Source organism: Otolemur garnettii, unplaced genomic scaffold (genome assembly GCF_000181295.1).
Source record: "Otolemur garnettii isolate 467f Iridium unplaced genomic scaffold, OtoGar3 scaffold00107, whole genome shotgun sequence".
In the NCBI taxonomy this organism is placed as follows: Eukaryota; Metazoa; Chordata; class Mammalia; order Primates; family Galagidae; genus Otolemur; species Otolemur garnettii.
This window is the reverse complement of record NW_003852502.1, coordinates 5,243,593-5,259,111: the sequence shown is the minus strand read 5'-3', so window position 1 is coordinate 5,259,111 and position 15,519 is coordinate 5,243,593. Positions and strand designations below refer to the sequence as shown.

General features: G+C 40.5%; 1 protein-coding gene across 1 annotated transcript in view; it reads right to left on the bottom strand.

The window, feature by feature from the left end:
* IMPG1 (interphotoreceptor matrix proteoglycan 1) overlaps positions 1-15,519 on the bottom strand; it is a 128,111-nt gene that overhangs the window by 81,734 nt on the left and 30,858 nt on the right. Inside the window, 6 exon segments of the mRNA XM_012809515.1 lie at positions 855-1,029; positions 2,150-2,166; positions 4,401-4,468; positions 9,317-9,381; positions 14,312-14,340; positions 14,921-15,087. Of these exon segments, the coding sequence (XP_012664969.1) occupies positions 855-1,029; positions 2,150-2,166; positions 4,401-4,468; positions 9,317-9,381; positions 14,312-14,340; positions 14,921-15,087 (521 nt within the window).

Sequence of the window (15,519 nt, the reverse complement as noted above, 5' to 3'; positions counted from 1 at the left end):
TTATGAATTTGTCTATAAATGTATGTCCCTGAGACCATCATGATAATAGTCATTTAGGCATGTAGAATATCTGTATAGCAGCTTTCAGTTGAATGAGATTAAAAAATTTACTATCATTTAAGGAAAATCTAAATGCAAATAGTCCTCCCTTATTTCTAGGAGATATTTTATAAGACCCCAAGGGCATGTCTGAAACCTCAGATAGTAAATCTCTACCTATATATACTATGTTTTTTTAATACATACATATCTATGATAATTTAATTTATAAATTTAGGTACAGTAAGAGATTAGATAACAATAACTAATAATAATAAAATAGAACAATTGTACCAATGTAGTGTAAGAAGTGTTATGTGAGCATGGTCTCTCGCTTTTAAGAGAGCTCAGTGTACTATACCCACCCTTCTTGTGATATGTGAGATGATACAGGGCCGATGTAATGAGATGAAGTGGGTTGGATGATATTGGTATGTGACATAGTGTTAGGCTATTCTTGACCTTCTGACGATATGTCAAACTTATGAGTTGTCTATTTCTATAACTTTTCATTTAATGTTTTGGACCAGGGTTGACTGTGAGTAACTGAAGTTATGTAAGGCAAAATTGTGAGTGGAAAAGCTGGAATGAAAACTTTCCTGGGATCCTTTTGTCCTAATATTCTGAGACCCATTGTAGTTTCTGTTTTCTTTCTATCTTTCTTTTTTTTTTTTTTTTTCTGTTTTCTCTTTGATGAGAAATGAATGCCTAGTAGGAAGACGTTGGAACAGTTAGGCAAATGGATTTAAGTCCTGTTGGTGCTCAGATTCTCAGCCATGACGTAAATTGTGGTCATATGGGCTGGGTCCACTCACCTGAAGCTGGGACTTCACTGCTAGCTCCTGGTAAGATGGGGACTGGGAGTCAGCAAGCTCTGCCTTGAACAGCTGGTTCACCAGAGAGATGATCAGTTCCACCTTCTGCTCCAGAGGGCCCTCAGGCACAGTGAATTCTCTTTCTCCTTCCTGAGTCAAAAAGAAAGGGGGAGTTCTATTTGTACAAACCACAAACAAATGACTATATTATATAACATATATTGATATTGTCTCAAGGAGTGAATCATAAAGGTTCATGTGCTTTTGAATAAAAGCTCTCTCAACTAGAAGTGGCCCCTGAATCTCAGTGAGAGACAAGTATCAGGGCTCCAGTGAGCAGTCTGTCATTTTATGGCTGTGTGGTTTTCATGAAAGCATCGACTTACATGCACAAACACACACATCCTCTACACACACATGAACATACGCCCACACACACACATATATTTATTACATATTTATTGCTGGTGCATCACCAGGATTGTCCCACGTCACTGTGTTACTTTATAAATACTACAGTGAGGGCTGCATTAGACAAAATAGCATGCAGATGCCAAGATATTATTTGATACATTCTTTTTTTAGAGTCGACTAATTTAATTGGAACATTTGAGCTTAAACTTCACATTGAAATTATTTAGTTAGAAAGTATTTTCATGCCAAGAGAGGGTCTGGAATTTCCCTAGGAAGGAACAGCACTTCTGGGCCCCTGGGGATGCACATGGCTAAGGACAGAGCACTATTATGATGCTGCGGGTTTGGCCTCTCTCCCAAAGGCCTAGGGCTCATCCTTCTTGCCCAACTGGCCTGGGAACCAGCAGGGGCTTCTCACTGCTCTGAATTCACATGGGCTACCAGGGCCCAGAGCAAGCCTGGAGCTGGTTTCAAACTTGGGTTTGACAGATGTTCTGTGTTGGGTGCCCAGATGGTACTGAGATCTGCTCAGCTTTCCCTCAAAAGAAAGAAACATGTCTGTGGAAATGGAATGTCTCTGGTGACAAGCGTAGTTTCTTATAGTGAAATTAGAGTTAAGGAAGCTGAAAGTGGAGAAGGACCAGGGGAAACTGCCGTGTAGGAGATGATGGATTTCCTCCTCCTGTCACAAACGCCCCTCGTCCATGAGGATGGACAACAGTACAGCCTGCAACTTTAGCAGGACACAGGAGGGTGTGGATTCAGAGACTTCTGATGTTTGTTTAAAAGAGCTTCATTCACTCAAAAATCACACACTGAGTATCTGTCTGAGTGTAGCACAGTGCTGGGATCAGTGGGCCATTCAAAGAAAAGTGTGGCACATGGTATTATCTAGAAACTTATTGGTTCACTAGGCAGATTTGAAGCTTATATAAGACATTTATTTTCATTTTTATTTTTCTGAGATGGAGTCTCACTTTGTCCCCCTGGGTAGAGTGCTATAGCATCATGGCTCACAGCAACCGCAAACTCTTGGACTTAAGTAATTCTCTTGCCTCAGCCTCCCAAGTAGCTGGGACTACAGGCACCTGCCGTAACACCCGGCTATTTTTTTAGAGATGGGGTCTTGCTTTTGCTCAGGCTGGTCTCAAACTTGTGAGCTCAAGCTATCCACCTGCCTTGGCCTCCCAGAGTGCTAGGATTAAGGGCATGAATCACGGCACCAGGCCAAGACATTTAAATAAATTCTTTAAATATCTGAGTGAGGAGTCTCTTGACTTAGCCTCAGCCACCAGATTAATTTTTCATGCTTCTCACCTAGCACCTTCAGACACACAGTTTACAAACCAGACTTTTTCCCTGGTATTCAAGGTTCTCCACAGTCTAATTCCAACTTGTTTGAAAAATTTTAATTCTCCTCTGCCCTGACTGCGGGGCCTTCTGTTCATGGTGCTGAGATGCCTCATTGCCTGTGCTCATCTCCTGACTGCAGCTCCTCCTCCCTGGACTCCAGCCCCTGCCTCCTGCCTCCAGCAATGACACACACACACACACACACACACACACACACACACTTTGCCTCTTCTTACCAACTGGGCTAGAGGAAATCTTCCCTCCTCTGAACATCAGAACTGCTCATTTGGCCCCTGTCATGCAGTCCCCTGGAGTCTTTTTGCCACCCCACAGGTAATCAATCCCTTGGATTCTGCATGATTCTTACTCTTCAATGAATCCCAAAGCAAAAAGCACAGGGACATTTATGCACAAACTCTCAGAGAAGACACATGACTGAGGTCACCCCTCTGCATCCTGTCCTAGCATATCATTTTGTCCCAGGCTGTATGCTGCTGTCTTCAGCCACAGCTCTTACACTATGTTCTGGTACCTGATCACATTAGAAATTCCCCGAAAGGAGGGATGGCGTCTTGTTCATCTCAGGATCTTCAGTGCAGAGCCTGACGCCCGGCACATCAGCAGATTTTTGTAATGTTTGCTAAATGAAAGGCTAAGTGATAGATGCAGGCGGTGAAAAGGATATTAGGAGGATGATGCAATGAATAAGAACTGAAATATTAGATGGGCCACGGGGATGTAAGAGAAGAGAAACGACAGACTGAAACGTTGTAGGGAATAAATATTGAGTGACAGTCAGCAGAGTTTTTTTCCCAACAGCTATTTTCACTGTTGATGGAGCAGCATTTTTCAGAATAATACAGTATTTTCATTTTTTGTTCGTGCCAATAGTTCAACCAACCCCCCAGCCATCTGGCTTAAAGGGTAGATACAGTGACCAGCAGGAGCTAATCCCTGATTTCTCGTGCAGAGCTGTGGAGACTAAACTCTGTGCTCTGGTCCAACAGCTTTGACTTGTGCCTCCAACAGGGGTTGAAAGGAAGCGGAAGGACCAGAGCCGCTGCCCAGCCTGGGCCCGAGGATGAGAAGAGCCAGGCTCTGGCCGCTGCTCCTTATCCTCACGCCATCTCCTACGGTGGCTCCCTGCTTTGGCCCTGGGTGTCTGGTCTCAACTGTTGAGGGAAGTTACAATCCCCCCCTTTTGATAACCAACATTACTTTCTGCAACTGTTCTCTCATCTGCCCACCTTTTACTCAGAGAGGGACAAGTGCCCCACTTTGCCTTAGAACATGATTTATTTTTCCAGCTTGATGCACAGGATTTTGATCAGTTTGATTTCTATGTGACCTATTCCTGCTGGAGAAGACGGAGAACAAAACCTTCACTCTTGCTGTCAACAGGGGATTCTACTGCAGTGGGGAAAGACCTCAGTGACTGACGGATGGACCCGCTCATTCTAATACTTGGTGACGCTAACTACAGAATATATAAGGGCAGTTAAGTACTGGGGGGAGGGCCCCTGCCCTCCAGAGCTTAGATTAAGTTGTTTCTTGTCATTCTTCCCACTTTATCCTAGTCCTCAATCTATTTTTTTCCCTCTCTGTTCCTAGCAGAGGTGAGAATACTGTGACCAGGACAAAGCCACTGACTCTTAATTACAGTGATGAAAATACAGCACTGATATTGCCCAGTGGCCAGTTCATCCATTCTCTTTTCTTGTTTTGCTAAACGAACAAAAACAGGCGTGTGAAGAGTGAGGATCTACCCTCGGAACTTACTGCTGTGTCATTGAGGAGTGTGTCATCAGGAGGGAGAAGGAAGGGCTTGAATGAGACATCGGCAGCATCTGTGGGAATTAAAAAAAAAATCACAGACCCCAAAATGAGAAACTTAAATTAGAACAAGGGCAAAATCCCATATGCTTTTTCTGTCATTCTTCAATTTACAGATGTTTGGTGGATTCTAAACTCATATTTTTAAGATCACATAAATATGTCCTTGAAAAAATATGACTCATACTTTGTAAAAATCTTAGTTAAATTCTTCATTCTACCTCTTTAGGACCCAAGTTTTGTGCTACCGTAGCTGCGTTCCAGTCTAATGCTTTCGCCTGATGGGATCCCATTAATTTTCCTTTCTGAGACTATATAAAAGATGCATAGACGGGTATTTACCTGGAATGTGTTCTTCTGAGAAAAGTTTTCTTAGGACACTTCCTAAGTCTTTAAAATTTAGATTGCTTTAGCAATCATTGAGCCATAGAATTTTAATCAGAAATTCCAAGAGACAGAGAACATAAAGTTGTTGTTGATTTCACTCCTTTTAGAACAGACCACTGTAAGCCGTGCCAGATATGTGGCCAGGTCTGGATGCATTTAAAGATCTCCATAGAAGGGAAGTCGAAGCGTTTTTCATGTTTTTTAAAAAGGCATCATTGTAATACAAATGCATTTCTATTTATAAGTTATTATTTTTAAAGTGCTCAGGGAAAATAGTGTTATAGTTAATTGTCTTATATTTAGGTGGAAGTAACTTTCCATTTCAATCTTAATTAGGCAAAAACATAGAAAGCATTACTTTATTTTTGTGTTTAGAAAACAGGATATACCCCAAAATGAATTTCTCTCTCCTCACTTTTTGAAGAAGTGATGTGATATCTGGGAATCAGCAGTCATAGGGGGTCACTTGTAAGTGGGAGGTTCTGGGAAGTCATTGTACTGGGTGTGGAATTGTGGTTCCTAGTGATGGGGGTGCATGAGGGTGGTTACCAGAATCATCTGGGAGAAGAGTTTTCCTTTTTTGCCTAATAAAATACATATCAGAATCTGAAAGGATGTGGTCCCTGTCATTTCTCCCTTCAGCCCTAGCTATAAGCATTTAGGATGGATGTGTTTCTGTATCCTGAATGTCACCAGACGATTAACAACGTCAAGTGTCTTCAGGTTTTATAATTCTATAAATAATCTGTTCATACCAAGTTTTTTGGTTACAGTAAAAAGTTCTTGGCTATTGTATTGGAAGAATAAATTTTTTGCTGCTATTTGGGTATCCTTCCATTTTTATTGCCTTAGAAAGAGAAATTATCCACCCCATGAAAACTCAGAACAGATGTAGGCCTCAGAACAGGCCAGGGCTTATGTTCCAGGCTATTTCGCACTCCTTCTATTTCAGAGATGTCTCTCTCTTCCCCTCTGAGGCACCTCATGGCATTTCTCCATCAAAATTTTGTCTCAGGAAACGTTACTGTAACTGACAAATTCAGTTACAATCAGTGAGCGACCCCACTTACTGTCCTTCTCTCCTAGGGAGTGGTGCGTTTACATTTTAAGGGTTCAGGTTAAAGATGAGGGAAACAGTTTTTGAATTGCACACTGAAATATCCATGTTCCAGTGCACCTGAACGTTTTATCGATAACGATGATGGAGGGACTGGGCTGGAGAATGAAAGTTAGGAGAAAAAATAGTTTTCTTTTGAGTAAAGTCTTCAGAGCATCTCCAAGTGTACATGGTTAAGATTTTCTACTGTCTGTATGAGATCAGCACTGGGGCTCTCTCTGAGAACAGCGATGAGAGTTGCTTTCATTGTACTTAGGGTCTGGCAGGTTTTGTTTGTAGCTGCATTTTAGAAATTATTATATCTTTAAATTTCGGATTAATATGAGGGTACAGAGGATTAGGTTTACGTTTGTTAGGTAGAGTCCGAGTTATAGTTGAGCCCTTCACTCAGAAGGTGTGCCATCTACCCTTACATGTTTCCTGTCAGGTGAGAGCACAACCCCTTCCTCTCTGTCCTTCCCCCTCTCCTTCCCCTCCTCTCTCCCCTTCTCTTCCTCCACACTTGAATGCAATTGTGTTTTACTCTCATGAGGACTTACATTTGTTCGTCTACTGGTTTCATATTAGTATTGAGTACATTAGATACTTGCTTTTCCATTCTTGTGATACTTTACTAAGTAGAATGTTCTCCAACTTTATCTAGGTTAGTACAAAAGATGTAAAGTCTCCATCCTTTTTATGGCTGAAGAACATTCCATGGCATACATATACCACAGTTTATTAATCCATTCATGGGTTGATGGGCACCAGGGTTGTTTCCACAGCTTGGCGATTGTGAATGGAACTGCTATAAACATTTGAGTGCCCATGATAAAATGACTTTTGTTCTTCTGGGTAGATACCTAGTAATGGGATTGCGGGATCAAATGGAAGGTCTACTTTTAACTCTTGGGAGGATTATCTGTACTTCTGTCCACATAGGTTGTAATAGCTTGCAGGCCCGCCAGCAGTGTAAAAATGTCCCCTTTTCTCCACATCTTTACCAGCATCTGCAGTGTAGCAGATGTGTACAAGTATCTGCATGTGAATCTCAGCCTTAGGTGTCCAGGAGGTCTGAGGAAATAATGCTAAAACATTTGTTGCTGGAACTCTAATAGATAGTGGTGATTCATTATGTCGTATTGTATCATTTGTCCACTGTTCTCTCAAAGTTTTTTTAAAGAACAAAATGAAAAACAATTTATATCAAAGAGTTCATTTTAACTTACTGTTTAGTGTATCTTACTAAACTTAAACTTGTTTTGTGAAAGCTTCTATCAGCTAAAATAGACTAACTGTAAATTCTAAAAATAGAAGTACAAATTTCCCATGATTGCATTAATGTACACAGTTATGCTATAAGAAATAATAAAGGAAATTTGAATGGGAAAAAAAAGAAATACAAATTTCAATTCTTTCATTAATTTTGGTTATTTTCCAGTGTTAAAAATGTAGTGCAAAACATCTTTTTATATTATTCCTTCTATAAATTATACTTTTTTGAATAAGACATTATTAGATGCCACAGGTCAAGTTTGAGCTGTTGATAAGAGCTCTTAACAAATATGTGTCTTCTTATTGTTGAAAATGTGTTTTACCACGAACATTTGTATAATTGAAATTGACCTAGGATTGCTGTACTATTAGCTGCCAGTCAGTCTAGAAATGGTAAATTGGCTGACCTTACAAAAGGTACTAAAATATAGTCACAGCTTTCTGAAATACTGAAATATGGCTTTCTCTGCATGTCAATAAATAAAGAAATGGGAATATACTATTATCATTTGTTTAAAAATCTCTATTTTCTCAATTTATAGATATTTGGTCATAAAAATTTGGTTTCTTGAAACATTATTACATAACTAAAAGTCAAATATACCGAGGAAAAAATTGCCAAAAAGATATTTTTACATTCTATGAGGTCTGGCAATTAAGTGTGAGAACTTGCCCTGTAGGCTTACATTGGCAGCACTGTACAAACAGCTCGGCCAGGTTTCATAACCTACGTATATCAGTGTCTCACAGATGTGTTAGTGTCAATGTGTGGTAGTATCTCATTCATTACTGTTATGTTTTTGTGTGCTGTATAACACAGCTGTGATAGTTATTATGGAAAAGGAGTTCCAACATTACTTTGAAGGGTGCTGGGATCAATGCATAGCTTCTCAAGAGAAGCACTTCAAAGGTGACCATAGTGATTGATATTCAGCAATGACGTATGCAGCACTTTTTCTAGGATGAGTTCTCAGACTTAATTATATCTCATATATTTAAAAGTATTCTTAAATTATATGGGAAAATAGAAATGCTTTAGTAGAAAAATACATGAATGAGAAAATTTAAAAATCTAATAAAAATAGAAAATATTATTTTCCCTTTCCTTTTGGCACACGTTAAAACAAATAGGACCATTTAACATCAGCAAATGTGCAATGAGACAGACTCTTTGACCAGTGTGTTATGTAAATTGTAACAAAATTTCTGGAAAACTAATTTGGCAAAATCTATGAAATGCCTTAAGATTCATAGTTTTTGATTTAGTAGTAGTCTATTTTAAGAAAGCAATGATTTGACCAAGATTTCGGTCTACATATGTTTATTAAAGCATTATTTGTGGCTGGGTGTGGTGTCTCACACCTGCAATCCCTGTACTTTGGGAAGCTGAGGCAGGAAGATTGCTTGAGACCAGGAGTTTAAGACTAGCCCGAATGATACAGTGAGACTTTGTTGCTGTAAAAACTAAAATGTTTAACCAGGCGTGGTGGCATTTCTGTAGAATGCCATCATGCCTCTTGCTACTCAAGAGGCTGAGGCAGGAGGATCATGAGAGCCCAGGAATTTAAGACTGCAGTGACCTATGATCATACTACTGAACTCCAGCTTTTCTCAAAAAATAAAATAAAATAAAGCATCATTTGTAACAGGCTTTAAACACAACAATGATAGAATGGTCGCATTGATTTTATTTGTATAAATATAATAGAATTTTGGAAGTCATCAAAATGATGATTGAAGTTTTAGTGCAACTATAAAATTCTCTTTACATTAATCATGTTAAGTGAAAAAAAGATACCAACTCTAAATATGGTCTTAGTAATACATAAACATAATAAGAGAAAGATGGCAGAAAATAGGCAAAAATGACAATATTGTTTCTAAATTGTAGATGATAGAAGATTTGGTTTTACCTTTTTTGTATATTTTCTAAGTTTTATACAATAAAATCTAAATTATTTTATAAGGTTAGGAATATGAGTTAGTTCTGAGAAAGTCATTATAAACTTTGTTAACTTCAACTAGGTATTGCTTTGTAAATAACATGCTTTCCTGATGATTTGAATTAAAGTTTGGAAGCAGACGAAATGAGAGCTAACCTTACCTGTTGGAAGCACAGGGGCCTCACTGGGTTCTCCCAGTGTCTCTTCTGTAGATATTTCATCTTTCCTATTAGGTCAATGAGAAGAAAACAGAGGTGGTGACAAGGAACTTGATGACAGTAGGGGACATACATTTAAATTTGCCTATGCTGAATAGACCTAAAAATGAGAAACAAAGTTTACTTTAAAACTGGAGAGGTAATATTTGAATGTATTCTCATGGAAGAAAAATTCAAACAACCTCCTAGAATGGTTATGTTTGACTCTAGGGTTTTCCATATGAGTTGTGTTTTGTGTGGTCTCAGGGAGCTTTTCTGCAGTAGGTGGTGTGGACCTTTAGGGCTCCATGTTTTACAGTTTTATAGAACCTCTGGATTCTTGACAATTGATGAAGTATTCTGTGACTGAAATATTCCTGCTAAAATCCCAGACCCTCAAGCCTGCCTCTCTAGAGACCTTAAGCTTATCTTATAACGAAACTTTTGTGGTTAGAGTAATGGGAGAGAAGTTGATTTCTAGATAATGTAGGTGGATTAAATCTGCATTCTGGACACAACCATTGTCTACAATGGCAACCACCCAAGGACTTGGGGACAGGCTTGCAGTGGCATGTAATGATAGTGTAGCAGATGTTCTGGGGGGCCAATCCAAGGTCATGGTGGCAAAGCTGTCTGCGTATAATGTTGGCCCATTTTAGCAAGTGTTATTTAGAAGGGAGTATTGATAGTGATGTTTTTTGAAGCTCACTGAAAAATTTGTTGCTGTCCACTATTAGGTACCACAGATTTGTGTTTGTATTAGTATAATATAAAAGCAGTTGACCAATATATTTGATCTAATTATCTGTGGCTCATGATTATGGTAAGATCAAAGGGAATGGCTAGATGTTCTATTGTTTCAGAGTCATCTAGACTGGTCATAGCCAATAGTACCACCTACATATCTCTGCTACACCCAATTCTGCCAACGTGCTAATTAAATATAATATATAAAATATTATTAATCAGCCTGGCACTGCCTCTGACCAGCCACAATAGATGTCAGACGTAAACATGGGTGACCACAGGGGTGCACACAGGCCAAATATAAACTAAGACCAGCAGGGAGAATGGGGACTGAAGACCCTATTCTTGGCAAGGGAAAACACCCCCAGAAGAGGGGAAAACCAGAAATAAGCTGAGCAAGGTGGAATGAAACCAATTTAGCCAGTCTTCGTTTAATATAACAGTTGAGTTACCCATCTGGGCAGTTTCTGCTTTTACTGGAAGCCTGGTCTGTAAGGGATACAGCATACAAACACCCCTCCTGGGTCTGTAAACACTCTGGAGAACAATGGCTGTAGCAGAAGCTGTGTGCAAGGCCTGGGAAGGAACATTAACTAGGCCACCTCCTGCCCAGTCAATAGTCAAAGCAAATACCCGCTGTGGGGATTTGTATTATGGCCAGGGCAGAGATCAAGGGAACAGCTTGAGCCCTGAGATATGGGCAGGAGGCTGGTACACTAGCCAAGGATATCCTGCCCATATCTCATGGAGATAAGGTGAAAATTCCTCTTTTCTACCAATTCTTCCCAGGAGGCCTGACTCCACCATTATCTGCTCTGCAGAGAAATTAGAGGGGTCTAACCTCTCCCCAAGGGATCTGTGTGTGTGACCCCAGACAGGAGGCTGCCCCTACAGAAGGCTCAGGTTCCAGATTTCTTAAGCCTGCACAGACCCATAAAGTTAGTGATTATAGATACAATGAGATAATAAATATGTGTTTATTCCGAGAAACTGCTGACATTTTTATTCTCTTCCTCAGCTTGTCCTCTCAGCTAAATGAGAAAATAGCCTTCAATAAAAGCTGGGTGGAACAAACCCAGGGCCACTCATTGAAGCCCCACAGGCTAACGGTGGACCCCTGTGCCCACTTTTTAAAACTCTGTTCTCTGTGTCCTGTCTCTCTATCTCTCACTGCTTTTAATTTCATTTTTCCCAGTTGATCATTGCCATTTCCACAGGTCTTAAAGGACCCCGTGCCTGGGGCAGGACTTCTGGCAGACTCCATAGTGGAATCTGGGACCAGCTATTCTTGTTATTTTTTTCTGGTATTATACTGTGCAGTTAATAAGTAGTTTTTAATGGAGAGTATATTTAATAAACTCTCATCGCATCAAATATTATTGTGTTTAGACAATTTTTAAAACTTTGTAGATCTTTGTTTATAGCGAGAGCTCCCTTCCTCCCAAATGACTTGCCTCCTTGTTTTTCCCAGGAGAGTAGATAGTAAAATGCTGCTGTGGCTTTAGTTACACGTTAATAGCTCCCATGTGCAAGACTCCGTGTGGGATGCCATCTCCTTATCCTTCACTAAAAGGTGTGATTCCGCCACTCCACTGCCGATCTGCACTATCACCCAGGAGCTCGGCGTTGGGAGCTGAGCACTTGGTCCTTCCACTAACTTTTATTTCAAAGTCATTTGAAATTGGCAGATTTATGGGCTAGTCAGGTGAGAAAATTTTCTGTTTCATCTTCTTGGAAAGGTTCTAAGTAAAAGAGAATTTATTTTCTTTTTTCTTTTTTAAAACAATTTGGTAACCATAGCTAATGTAAAATGTCTGTTTTATGCTTCTTCCTCTCTCCAGCGGTGCTCGCGGGCACAGCGGTGGATTATATAAATGCTTTTCTTTCTTTCTCTTTCTTAGATAATTGTTTCTTATAATTATTAATATGTATAAGCATTTGACAGATCCTTTTGATTTTTTTCTTATGGATAGACTCTGCTTGGCTCTCTTTCTTTTGTCTCTTTCTTTCTTTTGAACATGGAGGAACCAGTAAAGCATCATCCTATGTGAGGGTCACTGTGAATGTTTTGAGACAGACTGTGTTGTCAAAGACCATTATTTCACTTCCAAGAAACACAGTTGACAGAGACCTTTCTGATTCACCCATGCGAGTTTCAGCGTGCTCAGCTTTTGGTGTTGCTGAGAGGGTTTCATTTGCGTCTGTCCATCTGGATTATACATTTCATGGTTTTTTGTGTATCTCAAAACTTTCGTAATGACCCATGTATTTAAATTAGAGTTGTCAGTATGTCTGTGTCCTGAGAATCAAGGCAATGCTCCAGTACTAGGATTTTCCTAAGTCATGTTGTTTTAGAATTCCTAAAGCAGAGGCTTGGTAGACACGACTGACAACCTCAAACATATAAGGACTTTGCTCAGTTTTGTGCAGGAGGTGGAAAAGTAGGAAACAGACCCTACTCTTGAGGAGTTTATACTCTCACGGGAAACAGGAGAAAGAGAGGAAAGGTTAAATAAAAATCTAGGTGCTGAATGAGAAGTACAAGTGGCAGGGAGAGTTGCTGTGGCCTCAAATAGGCTTTTGGTGGGACTCTGCCTGGGGCTTGGCCAGGAGCAGCCTTTGTCTGGGAGGGGTGTAGGAGGCAGGTTCTTCCAGGCAAGAGGGAAAGGCTTGGGGCCAGATGAGGGGTGTGTGTCTGTACCCAGTGTGTGTGTTGGGTGTCAGCAGTTGGATCCTGGCTAATGGGAGGTTGAGGTGGAACTGTCGGGGGTGTAAGGTCGTGACTAATCAGGTGGGTTTCTGCCTCAGTCAAGGTCCCAGCAGGAAACATACTTCATACCTCATACCTCATACCTTTGAACACAGTTTAATGAAGAGATTATGTACGAAGTTGTGGGAAAAGTGGAAGCACAGACACAGGGAGAGTGCAGTGCCTGCCGGAGGGCGAGTAACAGTGGGGTGCTGGGACTGCCCCAGGCCAGGACAGGGGAGAGTAATACCCTGAGGCAGAGATAGGGAAGGCTCTGGGGAAACAGGCCTGATGGGAGCTGAGCTGAGCTGAAGCTGAAGGAGATGGTGACCCTCAAGGACTCTGCAGGTCTGTGTGTGTGTGTGTGTGTGTGTGTGTGTGAAAGAGAGAGAGAGAGAGAGAGAGATATCAAGATCCCCTGCCTTCATTCTCCTCCTGGTGCCAATGAGAAGCCAGAGGGCAGAGACGTTCCTTAACCAGGCAGTTCTCACCACACAGCCTCCCGCACACAGGTGGGCTGGAGCAGGATGGGGAGTGGACATTCAGAAGGGCAAGGAGAAGACGCACAAATCTTCTGAAAGTCATTGAGAGAGGTTTGATATAACAAAAAATAGTTCAGATTTATTTATTAACCTAGCAGTAGTTATGCAAGTTAAGGAGAGATTAGGACAGGGACCCCTATTAGGGAGAATGGATCCCGCATTTTTCACAGAGTGAATTAATAGGGTCTTGGATGAAGTGGACAGCAAAGGGAGCAGAAACAAAGAACAAATGTGGAAGGCTCGAGGAAGTCTCACCAGTAACTCACAGGCCTCATTTGTGTCTCTCTTGGTAGTTTGTCTTCAGATTTAGATTTTGAGATGTTTTATGTATGTGTTTTGTGAGTTTAGAGTTTGACAACATCTCTCTTCTTTAATCATTTTATCTAATGCATTTCTCCTTTCCTTTCTCTTCCTCTTTTCCTTGTTTTGGTTGCATTTTAATTTTCTTATTTGATATTCAATTCTTGTTGAAGATATAGCTCAGTGCTTTAGTACTTTAATTTGAGAAATACTAACACTTTACAGAATACCAAATAAGAATTCAAAATTCAGGTCACTCTTTGATTGTATTAAGTATTTTCCTGATGTGACTAACAGTTTACCATACGTTCTAAAAATCAAATTATTTTAATGGCTCTAGATCTTATAAGCGAAGATACGCATTAAATACATATCAACCAGTGATCAATTCATTTTATCTGAAAACAGTGCAGACATCTATCCCAATCCATAAGGTCTTCCCATTTCCCTTTAATGTTCCGTTTGTCCTCAGCCCAATCTATGCATGAATTGTCTGTCAGAATAACCTACACAGATCTTCATGGCTGACATCAAATTAAAAAGGTACAATTGCTTAGTTTCACTCTATTATATGATCTTTCTGAAGTCAAGAGCACACAGCACTCTATTTTGGATACTTACCTCTCAGGAAAGCTTCTCTGCTTTATTCTCTGCAAAGAGAAGAAAGGTAATTTGACCAGGAGACAATGCCGGCTGGGGAGCTGAAGTCTTTTTTTCTATTTTCATTCCCTTCTATCTTCAGCTACATTTCAATCTGTCTGTACAATATTATTTTGCAAGAATAAACTTTCTTTTGGCCTTTATCAGATATCTCCAAGCATTTCTTCTTTTTCCTTTTTTTCTTGAGACAGAATCTGATTCTGTCACCCTGGGTAGAGTGCTGTGGCATCATATCTCACAGCAACCTCAAACTCTTGGGCTCAAGTGATCCTCTTGCTTCAGCCTCCTAGTAACAGGACTATAGACATCTGCCTGTTAGTTTTTCTATTTTAGTAGAGACGGAGTCTCACTATTGCTCAAGCTGGTCTTGAATTCCTGAGCCCAAGCAATCCTCCTGCCTCGGCCTCCCAGATTGATGGGATTACAGGCGTGAGCTACTGTGCCTGGCTAACCAAGCATTTCTTTAACTAACCCTCATGCTGATGGAAACCACTTCAAAGGGAGGCTGGGGCTGGAGGCCTGGGAGCTCTTTGGCTAGTGTTCTGACAGCCAGGCATTGTTTAGACTCACCTGCTGTAGAAGATCCAGGTGCTCCTGGGAGTTACTGAAGTTATTCCCAATGTCAAAGAGGCAGAAGGTCTCCTGCTGGCAGACGCTGACCCAGTCTTGGTATTCCGCTGTGTCGGGTATGCGATCCAGAAAGACCCGATACGCTTCCCACACCACTTCCTGACACACTGCAATACAGAGCCGTCATGGTGGAAAATGGCCACGTCTTCAGAAGACCTCTTTACCCCAACGTGGATACAACCTCCCAACATGGAAAGCTCTTTCATGTTGACACAGTAAGTACAAGCCCGTAGAAATTCATTCATTTAATGCATACTTATTAAGCACCTACTATATGCTATGGAGAATAAGAACAGAAAGAAAATAGGGATTGGGCATTTATTCAAAGGAAGAGAAACCAGTATATTGAAGAGTCATCTAGATGCTCATGTTTATTGCAGCACTAATCACAACAGCCAAGATGTGGAATCAACCCACGTGTCCACCAACAGATGAATGGACAAAGAAAATGTGGTGTATATACACAATCGGACATGAGATAGCCATAAAAACAGTGAAATCCTGTCACTCTACCACATGAATGGAACTAGGAGATATTA